The 12,075-nt window shown below is 38.0% G+C and overlaps 1 protein-coding gene across 5 annotated transcripts in view; it reads left to right on the top strand.

Moving 5' to 3' along the window:
- LOC126259810 (uncharacterized aarF domain-containing protein kinase 5) overlaps positions 1-12,075 on the top strand; it is a 158,735-nt gene that overhangs the window by 85,027 nt on the left and 61,633 nt on the right. For all 5 annotated transcript variants that reach the window (XM_049956843.1, XM_049956845.1, XM_049956844.1 and 2 more), the window contains exon 7: positions 6,010-6,175. In XM_049956843.1, coding sequence (XP_049812800.1) covers positions 6,010-6,175 — 166 coding nt within the window. The remainder of the gene's footprint in view (positions 1-6,009; positions 6,176-12,075) is intronic.

Genomic DNA, 12,075 nt, shown 5'->3' with positions numbered 1-12,075 from the left:
TCTCCTAAACATCCCTAGGTCCACTGTTTTTGATGTGATAGTGAAGTGGAAACTTGAAGGGACACGTACAGCACAAAAGCGTACAGCCCGACCTCATCTGTTGACTGACAGAGACTGCCGACAGTTGAAGAGTGTAGTAATGTGTAATAGGCAGACATCTATCCAGACCATCATACAGGAATTCCAAACTGCATCAGGATCCACTGCAAGTACTATGACAGTTAGGCAAGAGGTGAGAAAACTTGGATTTCATGGTCGAGCGGTTGCTCATAAGCCACACATCATGCCAGTAAATACCAAATGATGCGTCACTTGGTGTAAGGAGCATTGGACGATTGAACAGTGTAAAAACATTGAGTGGAGTTACGAATCACAGTACACAATGTGGCGATCCGATGGCAGGTTGTGGGTATGGCAAATGACTGGTGAACGTCATCTGCCAGCGTGTGTAGTGCCAACAGTAAAATTCGGAGGCGGTGGTGTTATGGTGTGGTCATGTTTTTGTTGTTTTGCATGGCACTATAACAGCACAGGCCGACATTTATTTTTAAGCACCTTCTTGCTTCCCACTGTTGAAGAGCAATTTGGGGATGACGATTGCATCTTTCAACATGATTGAGCACCTATTCATAATGCTCGTCCTGTGGCGGAGTGGTTACATGACAATAACATCCCTGTAATGGACTGGCCTGCACAGAGCCCTGACCTGAATCCTTTAGAACACCTTTGGGATGTTTTGGGACACCGACTTCATACCAAGCCTCACTGACTGACATCGATACCTCTCCTCAGTACAGCACTCCGTGAAGAATGGACTGCCATTGTCCCAAAAAAAAAAGGGGGGGGGGGTGTTCAAATGGCTCTGAGCACAATGGGACTTAACATCTGAGGTCATCAGTCTCCTAGAACTTAGAACTACTTAAACCTAACTAACCTAAGGACATCACACACATCCATGCCCGAGACAGGATTCGAACCTGCGACCGTAGTGGTCTCGCGGATACAGACTGAAGAGTCTAGAACCATCGGCCGGCATTACCTTACATATGGTTGCCGTCCCATTAGGAGAATTGATGTAAGCGATAATCTATTATACCTCCTGTGGTTTTGGTTTTGGTTTTATTCGTCTTGAGGGCTGTAAAGTGGAAGGTGATCAAGTTAGAGGGGGTGGGTGGGGGGGAAGAGGATAGGTAATAACTGCTTTTTTTCAGCACCTCGTACCGTTTCTTTAGGAATAAGATGATTTAAACCAAATGCAGAAGGCCTTTAGGGAGTATTGTGAAAATATGTATTTCTGTAATGTTCCTCTATGAAACTTATTTTTAACAAAAATGTAATTAAATGAGAATTATTACAGTTGTGTGTGTAAATATATATATATATATATATATATATATATATATATATATATATATATATATATATATTTTTTTTTGGGGGGGGGGGGGGCACCAGGACATTTATGTGTAAAGCCGGGACTCTCCTGGCAGGACTGGTATGTCTGGTCAGCCTAATTCATGTTAATTTTTAGTGTGATGACCTTAATTTAAGAAAATTGTAGTTTTTTTTAAGCATTATTTATACTGGACTGAATGGAAGTGGACAAGAGCAAACTAGCATTCGCAAAAACAATTCATCAGTGTTCACCACCATTCGCTTGTACCTTTGAACAAACATTCACAATGGATGGAACAGACAAGAATATGTAACATAGCCTTCATGCAAAACCGTGATTTTCAGATAGTATTATTTTGCATGGTGCACTTGCTGATTTTTGGAAAGCAATCAAAATGACACAGGAGAACAAGAGTGTAGGAATCCGAATTTGTAGGCAAGCATGAAACTTGTTTCTGTAGTGCACCTAACATAGAATTGCAGCCCCAGTCTTCCACGGCATTTTTCCAGAGCTTTGCCCTGATGTGACACTTTTAGCTGACTTATCATTACAGTTGAGGGGGATTACTAACAAACAACATAATCTGAAGATAGTCTAGCATTTACATTGCGGTTGTTGTATTGTATTGTATTGTATTTTTTATTGGTCCTGTTGTCTACATAGCAGCTTATGCATAAGACATTGGACAAGTCAAGTTATAAATATACAGGCTGAAAGTCATTACAAGGCATACATATTTAAGGTTACAATAATACACTTTACACATAAGTATTTATATGACACATTTCATGTGAAAAGTACCTTTTTGGCACAGTGCTGTGCTGATTTGATTCATATGTAAGTTTCTGTTTTGTCTGGTAAAGTGCTCATGTATATCACAATTTTTTTGCAGTCTCTGGTCCTTGCCTATTACATTTAATTTAAAGAACAAAAGGGTTTCCATAATGTATACACATGGTAATGGAGGAATACCCGATTTCTTAAACAGGGGTTTACAAGAGTCTCTAGGCTTGCACCCAAACAAGATTCTAATGGCCCTTTTTTTGTAGTTTAAAAGTGCTATTAGCTGTTTTGGAGTTTCCCCAGAAGGTGACCCCATATCTAAGACGAGAATGAAAGTACGCATGATATGCATTCAATACTGTTGTTAGCAACTGGAGGCATTTCAATAGCTATTATACCTGAGATAGTCCATGATGCCTGCAGTGACAGATGCAAAGCACTTAATGGATTGTATTAAAGTACATGTAAGGTAAATAATGTCAGTAAGGTACGGCTAATGAAATGGGAAATATATATACAACTTTGTACAAGATGTTTGATAAAATTACACTGTACAGGATGTCCCAGAAATGCTGCAAGAAACTTTGAGGGGTTATAGAGAGTGTCTTGAGGAACAAATCGTGGATAGGAACACATGTCCAGAAATGTGATCCAGCAGTGCTATGGAGTGTCAAAGTTATATGTGCCAGCACCTGCCACTAGGCCACACCTTCAACAGCAAATGTGACTTTTTACTTTGATGACTGTGATGACTGTAGGTGTCACATCTCACAATATTGTTTGTTACCTAGCTATCGCAGCTGATGTCATGAATGCTAGTGGAGAAGATAGAGTTAACTGATGCATAGAAAGGCTTTGTCTTCTATGAATGCAATGCTCTGCTGCCTTGGTGTGTATTCATCTGCAGTTTATTTTTCTTCTAGAATACTCAAAAATCCCTAATGTTTTTTAGTGTATAGGAGAAAAATAAACTGCAGATGGAAACCTATGTCTAAAACTGTATTCCAGCGGGGCAACAGAGCATCGTACTTGTAGGATACAGGGTCTTTCTATGCAGCAGCTAGCTCCATATTCTTCACTGGTGATCATGGCAATAAGTCGTGGTTACTGAATAACAGACAAAATTGTGAGAAATTTCACCTACAGTCCATCAGCGTACAAAGTCATATTTTTTGCCAAAGGTATGGCATAGTGACAAGTGTCAGCACCTATAATTTCAATGTTCTGTAGTATCATTGGGTGGCATTTCCAGACATGGGTTCCTATCCTCGATTTTTTTCCTCAAGGCACCCTCTATAACCTCTCGAAGTTTGTCACAACATTTGTGGGACACCTTGTATAGTTCGTTAGAGGGCAGGGGAGAGAGTGTGATCATGGGAAAATGATTTTTACTTATTTGGTTATTACATTAAAAACCTGTAAAATAACTGTGATACCTCAGTGATGTAATTACAGGTACCATGAACATAAGCAATGAGAGTGAGCGGTCTTTCGTATCTTTTTAATTTTAATCAACATATACATACTCATATTTATTTACATTCAAGGAAATTTATTGCGGTGTTCCTTCTCAGTAAAAAGAAATACAAAGCTTGTGCTTATTCACTCTGTTTCCACCTGATGGAAACATCTAAAGGAAGTGTCATTCTCACATGCCCAGACGGACCTTTGAGAGCCTGATTATTTTCTACCAATTATGTTTCATTTTGTTTGACATTTTGTGCTGTGGATTGCTTGGATCCCACGAGTACGTATCATATCAATATTCTCCTATCTACAACATTACATTCTCTTCTGACCACTCCTTTGTGCAGGCAGCTGGTGTCAACAGCAAGAGTAGTTAACATACAAAATAGTAGAGAAGTGCTCTTTGTACTGCTAGAGCCAAAGTGCTTTGATGGTTTGCTAAAAAGACCGACAACCAGCGGTACATGAGAGAGCATATGCAAATACAATTCAAACACGACGAAATGGTGTTCACCTGCACTCGCCTATCGTTTACCAGGTGTACCGGTATGAAATGAGCGTTTTTTTTTTGTGAAAATGAAGCACTAATTTTGAATTGAATAGTAAAAAGATTTTATTCAAAGTGCTGACCACTGCTTTCTATACATTTTGACCACCTTTCTGGCAATTTGTGGACACCACGCCAATGGAAATGTTTGTCTTTTGAAACAAACCAATCAGATACCCAATTTTCGACTTCTTCGTAGGAATCGAAATGTTCCTCCGCCAATGCGTGTCCCTTTGATGAAAACAAATGGTAGTCGGAAGGGGCCAAGTCTGGTGAATACGGCGGGTAGGGTAGCAGCTCCCAGCCTAGTGTTTTGATTGTATCCTGAACCAGTTTTGCTTTGTGTGCATATGCATTGTCGTGTAAAAAAAATTACTTTGCCATGTCTTCTGGCCCATTCTGGTCTTTTTTCGATCAATGCATAGTTGAAATTGATCATTTGTTGTCTGTAGCGATTAGTATTCACAGTTTCACCGGGTTTTAGAAGCTCATGATACACCACACCTTCTGATCCCACCAAACACAGAGCATTGTCTTCTTGGCGAATTGATCTGGTTTTGCAGTCGGTGTTGATGGTTTTCCCGGATTAACCCATGATTTTTCCCGTTTAGGATTCTTAAAATAAATCCATTTTTCATCGCCAGTAACAATTCGATACAAAATTTATTTTCTTTCGTGTCTTTGAAGCAAAATTTGACAAATGGTTTTTCGGTTTTTCATTTTTCTTTCATTCGATTCATGTGGCACCCATTTTCCACACTTTTGGATCTTTCCCATAGTTTTCAAACGGTCAGAAATTGTTTGTTGTGCAACATTTAGCATTGCTGCCTTTTGCTTCTGACTCAAAGTATCATCTTCATCCAATATTGCTTGCAATTCGGTGTCTTTGAACTTTTTTGGTGGTCTTCCACTTTCTTCATATCTTACACCAAAATCATTATTTCTGAACCGTTGAAACCATCTTGTGCATGTTGCTTCTGATTGAGCATGATCACCATATGCCTCGACAAGCATTCGATGCGACTCTGCAGCCCTTTTTTTCAAATGAAAATAAAAAATTAATGCTTTCCACAAATCATCACTTTCTGGTACAAAATTCGACATTGTTAACACAATGAAAACGTATGATGTTGTTTGTTCCATGACTTAATGTAAACTAAATATCTTTGAGAGATGCCATACCAACCAAACAAAAAAAATTAAGGCTCGTTCACAACAAATGTTCCCAATCGACACATTTGTATCTTAACGCTCATTTCATACCGGTACACCTGGTACACCAGAGAGAATTCTTGTTCACTGATGCTCATTTGCTTATGTTCCCACTGATGTAAACTGGGCTTCAATGGAACTGTCTGACATGGAAAGTGTGTTTCCAAGTTGAAACTATCTTAAATTTTTGTATATATTTAAGGAGCAAGCAGATGTTGTTAATATATGTAGCCTCCAAATGTGGCGTTACTGTTTGTTATTTGCTACTCTAGAATTTTTAGTATCTTTTTTTATTTCACTTACTGTACTCTTATGTTTTGTCTTCATTAATCTAAAACAAAGGTTCCTCCTGAGAAATAAGTTGTAATACCTAGCTGAGAGTCTCATTATGGGAACAGTCTTGTTTTCACAATTTGTGTTTAATCGCAGTTAATTAGTATTGTTTATATTTATCTTTATTTATATTATAAGTTTATAAGTACCAGGAGAGACTAGTTGATTAAGTTGTTACTGTTGCTTTTAAGGCCAGTTTCAACGTGCACAGTATTTCTGTTGGGTCAATTATTTTCACGTAATAATGGAACATTGTTATTTCTTTCCACAGAGGGTGCTCACTACGGAATTCGTACATGCTACTAAAGTGAATGATGTACAAGGACTGCGGAATTATGGCTTTTCTCTTTCAGATGTCGATGAAAAGCTTTTCAGAGCATTTGCTGAACAAATATTTCACACTGGTTTCGTTCATGCTGATCCACATCCAGGAAATGGTAATTGCAATATATCTAATAAATGTTTGAATGTGAAATTAAACTTGAATGATGAAACTTGAAATTTAAATTAACAGAGTTCACTCTGAAGGTGATGATCTGGTACACTTTTTTAAGACTAGACATTGAGATAGCAGGAACGTAATACGTCATGGAAAGCTTTCCCACTGTTTAAAGCATTTGAACCACAGGTTCTGGAATTTTGGAAATATTTCTGTAGTAGTCTGTTGAAGTCATAAGAGCATGCAATAAACTCTCAGTTTTTACCCTATCATTCATCTGCCATCTGGTACTCCACAGAGCTGAACAAGTGCTAACCAGTTCTTCATTGTAGGGCGGAGACAGAAGGGTTGTCTTTGGAAAAGTGTGATATATTGTCAACAATCACAGTACCCAGTAACAACATGTTAATTCTATATGTTGTTCGACACCTCTACATGTTTTGTTTGGGGAAGCATGCAATATACCAACCACAAATACTATTGTGTACCCTAAATCAGGTCATTCACGTGCTCCAGTTTCTTGTCTGTGCTGGCAGAATGAGGATGGTGTGCATGGGACTGCTCTACGATGTCAGTATTTCCATTCCAAAGGCATTTATTTCACTTTTTCCCCCGGCTTATACTATTTCCAACCATATACAAATTATAATTCACATTCTATAATTAGCAATTCTTTTCTGTTGTGATAAATTTAAAATTACTCTTGCACAATGCTGGGATATTAAGTTTTTCAAAATGTTTATTCACCAATAGAATCACATATTCATAACATCAAAGCTATTTCTTGCAAGCCATCCTATGGTGTGTGGTGGAGAGTCTGTCTGGTACAATTATCATTTCCTTATACCCCATTCCATTTGTGAATGGTGTATGGGAAGAATGATTGTCAGTAAACATCAGTATTAGGTCTTAATGTCTTCATTGCAATTTTGCGAGACCTACTGTATTTGCCCAAGTGTAAGAGAACCCTGAATATAAGACGACACCATTTTTTTTTTTAGAGGCACCTTGAGAAAAATTTATTTTTAACATATTCTGACTAATCAAAATCACAAGGTTTTATTGATGTAAGGTGTCTCCCTAAAAAATTAACAGTACATTCTAAACTCATGCCATTTATTGTTTGTCTACATTTTGATAATACCACAAGAATTAAAACAAACAAAAAGAAATTGTTTGCATTAATCTTTGTCTTCATTGCCTTTTTTGTGGTATCACTATTTGTTATCATCATTGCTACCATTCTAACATGATAGTTTGTTGTCACAATTATCTGGCTGTTTCTTCCAAATACGTTATTGTTTTTGAGGCTGTGGTTGTGGTGGGACCTGAGGACATAACTTTTTCTGAACACACAGTGGATTTCACTTCTATACTGATGCGAGAATGTTACAGCGTCTCTTGTTTGCAAACATATCGTCTGTGCACTGCTCTCTCATCGGCTGATAAGAACCGACAGCTGACACACCCTCTGTTGTTCACATCATACCTCACAGTGAGCATCGACAACATTTCTGCACTAAACACATAAGTACGTCACTGGCCCCAGTCCAGAATTTTAGCATCTCATGCATAAATTTGTGCTATTGTTGAGTATTTGTCCAATTTTAAAGTTGATTCGATTCCTGCTGGAAATGGGTTCAGGCAAATGGCAGTTTAAACATGGTAGATGTTCATAAAAAGCTGAAGTACACAGTATATATTCTCATGGTTGATTTTACAATGAAATTTGTTGCCTGCTCAACACTCCTCTCCCTGCACTCACCATATTTCTCGGCCCAGCTGTTGGCACTGTTACCTGTTCAATGTCCCGTAGTGCTGTGCTTGAGCAACGGTGAAACATAGACAGCAGTGTCTGCCAGGGTACAGACTGTATGTAACAACAGTAACCAATACATAAAGAAAAGATCGCAGTTATGATTCTGTCCAGTTCTTGAACTTTCGCTCATCCTGTGATGTAGTGATGTCTGTTGGTAATATCTCCACACTCGGCCTTTCCACTGCAACTTATTTTGCAATAACAGTTGTAGTCAGTTTAATGTGATTTATTTCATTTGTAAAACATTTAATTCTGGACTAATTTTATTCTTCAATTCATGTGAGTGTCATCATCTTGTTATAATGCTGATTAAAACCTGGTAATCTTTTTTCCTGATATTCTAGTATATGAACAGCAACCAAATTTCCATGTGCAACCCACTTGATAAATCATTACAGTTTCTCATGACCAAATAAAATATTGACTTGGAAGAACAAAGTAGAGGTTTATGAAGGACAAGATTTTCACCTATGAATGTTATCTTTACTTAAAAAGCAGCAGAAATGTATGTATGCAGTATTTGTACATGTACGGGAACATTTATTCTAAATCTGTTCAGATACAACAAATTAAAGTTAGCAAAACTGTCAGTTTTTAAGCAGAGCATTAGACAGTTATAGTGGCCAGTTCTAAGTTTCTCACGTATCCCTTGAATATTCGAGCAAGGCCGATACTGTATCGAGTGCTTTGGCATTTTGGGAAATCTCAAGCCTATTTGAACACAAGTATTGTTTGCCAGGCCCTACCCTTTGGGATTATTCAATATAAATTTGTATGAAACCTCAATAGCCAAAGCTTCATCTGTAAATGTAAGATGACCCCCTATACTAATAGAATAGATGATGATCCTGTATTTTTCGAGTGGAAAAAAAAACCTCATAATTTGGTAAATAAGGTATGTGGGATGAAGTTCTTGGAATATACTCTCTTGAAATTTCAAGAGTAAACTTCTCTGTGATGCAAAACACCTCTCCTGTAGTGTTTGTCACTAGGGTTGTTGAACACCTCTGTAACATTCTCGCACTGACTGAACGATCCCATGATGAAATATGCTACTCTTTGTTGTATCCTCTGTATTTGTCTTTATTAACCCAACCTGGTAATGGCTCCAGACTGATGAGCATTAGGTATCTGTCAGATATTTGTGTTTGGGGTCAACTACCAACCTCTGTACAAACTGTCGATTTTCTACAGATCTTCCTGCAATTAACTGCACTCTTCTGTTGTTGCTACCTTCTTACAGGCATCTGCGTCATCTGCAAACAGCCCCATAGAGCTTCCAATGTTATCGACTATATCAGGTATATATATTTTAAATAGTAAATGTCCTATAACTCTTCCTGTGGGTATTCATGAAATTACTTTGCATTTTTCGATTTTGCTCCATTAAGAATGACAAGTTAAGTTCTCTCTTCAAGGAAGTCTTAAACCCAGTCTCAGATTGACCCAGTATTCAGTAAGCTCATATTTTGTTCACCAAACACCAGTGTGGAACTGTATTGGATGCTTACTGAAATGAAGAAATGTGACCTCCATGAGGGTGCTGTTGTCTGTGGCACTTTGGATCTTGTGGACAAAAAAAGCAACCTGAATTTTGTGAGAGCTCTGTTTGCAGAAAAATGATCATTTTTATAGAGGTAATTTACGTTCTTCAAAAGTGTCATAATACATTAATGTAAACTGTCCCCCACCTGTCCTATGACCTTTCTTGGAAATGGGCATGACCTGTGCTTTGTTCCAGCTGCTGTGCGCCCTTTGTTGCCCAGTGACCTGCGATAAACTACTGCTAGAATGGTAGCAAGTTCTGTAATAATCCTTGCAGGATCTCAGAATATCTCATCCGGTCCAGATGCCTTTTTGCACTATTGAGTGATTCTGGTGTTAGTGCAATAACTGAAAGAAGGAACCTTCTTATGATCTACATCCAAGCTAAATTCATTATTTCGGACTTCTCTCTCTCATCTTTCATTTCAGTGCCAGTACGATCACTGAGTAACTGAGTAGATGATATTGATCCAGTTGCTGACTTTCCACAATCGACAAAAATTACTTATGGTTTTTAGTCAGCTCAGTTGGCAAAATTTTGCTCTCAGTTTCATTGAATGGTTCTTAAATTGCTCTACTTGTATTCAGCTTTAGTTTGGCATTTGAGTTTAGACTTGGCTTGCATTTGTAATGAAGTTCTCTTTGCTTTCATAGAAACTTTCTAACTTGACTATTGAATCACAATGTGGCTTTCCCATCCCTTAAAACTTACTTGCAACCTACTTGTTTAAGATGTACTGGACTGTGCTTTTCGTCCTCCGATGAGTCTTTGATGTTGAGCAAATGTATTTCCCTACCTTTCCTGATGTTTGTTGTAACACCCATAGTCACTAATACTATCACAACATTCTGTTTACTGATGTTTTTCCTCTATGTTACCGGTTTGAAAATTTCGGATCTCTTTGTTACTAGGAGGTATAAGATGTTTCTCTGATGAATCAATTTTGTACCTCTGTGCTCACAGCGATTTTCACACATTGTACTATTGATTTATTTCTGGTTTTTGGTGCCACAGCAACCACCTTCAAGTCATATTACTACCTCTGCAGTACACTAACAAAGTAAGCTCAACTATGTTTAAATTTGCCAAGACAATCTAGGGGGAAGGGGGGTTTGAACTGTACCCAGTTCTCTTCAGATGTTTTTTAGGGAAGTTCACCCAAGAATGAGTAAAGGAATTAACTGGAACTGAAAACTGAACAGTGCATTTGCCAATGACTTGGTGATCCTGTCAAGAAACAGAGACAGGTGTGGAACTGATAAACATGCTGAAGGAGCACACAAAAAAATCTGGCCCCCAAATTTTCCGAGAGAACGAAGTACATCATCAACATCCAAAAAGTGCCTCATCACCTAAAAACAAACTAATGTAAAATAGGTAAAGTGGGCAGTTTTAGATAACTTTGTGAAATAGTACAGATTAAAACTAGCAAAAAAGAAGCTAATGACAGCAGGAGAGAGAAAATGGCCACTGCTTTTCATAGGATCCATGTTCTAGGAAAGACAAAGACAATCTCAATAAAACCTACACTTGGGCATTATGACACAGTGATTCAAACCAAATGTCTGTACACAAGTGAATAGATCATAATAATGCAGAAGGCTGGAGTGAGAGAAGCAGAGAAGTTTGAACATAAGATTCTTTGGAAAATTTTGGGTTCTAAGATAATAGACAAACAGTTTAGACTACAAGGCAGATAAGATCTGTTATGCAACAACAAATGGCTGACGCAGTCAACAAGGAAATGACTACAGAAGACCTACAGACTTCTGTTAGATGCAACCCAACTAACAAAGCAAATTTTTAATGTACTGAACAACAGACTTGAAGTCTCTGATAAATAGTTCAAGCAAATAAAGAAGGGTCTAGAGAGCATTGGACTGAATCAAGAAGATATTCATAATTGCGCAAGGTAAAGATCACTCAACAATAGCTTTAATAAGAGTTTCTACTATGAGCAGAAGCTGAACAGTGCCTGGATGGAGGAGAGAAGGCAGACTGCCAGAGAAAGAATGCAGTGCTTTCAGGCTGAAAAAAATGCTTCCAGAAATACCTTACAGCTACATGATGTGGTCTCTAATGGCACTAAACAGGAAAAAAATAACCATTTACAATTCTCATTTGTAACTAAGCAGTTATGTATAAATTTTTGTGGAAGTCTCTGCACACTCCCACAGGCAGTACTAGCATCTTCTCCCACCATTACCCTGCAACAGGTATGGGAAGGGGAGGTTGGCAAAACTTATAGGTGACAGCATAGGTGGGGGTGGTGGGATCACTCATGGGAAAATTCCGGTAGTTGTTGGTGTTAGAGCTGTACCTTTTTTAGATTGAAGTCAGCTGATAGGTATTCCTGCTTAAGGGAAGTCTCTCTAACAAAGAAACCACTTTCTACAAAGCTTGGGTATCCGATTAATGAAGGAATTAGTATATTTCATCAAAATATACAAGGTATTAGAGATAAAGTTAGTGAACTGAACTGCTTATAGATGTTGACTCTGAAATCATTGGTATATCTGAACACTTCTTAAAT

This window comes from Schistocerca nitens, chromosome 5 (assembly GCF_023898315.1).
Source record: "Schistocerca nitens isolate TAMUIC-IGC-003100 chromosome 5, iqSchNite1.1, whole genome shotgun sequence".
Taxonomy (NCBI): Eukaryota; Metazoa; Arthropoda; class Insecta; order Orthoptera; family Acrididae; genus Schistocerca; species Schistocerca nitens.
Note: the sequence above shows the minus strand (reverse complement) of the source record. Positions and strands in the feature narration are given on the sequence as shown.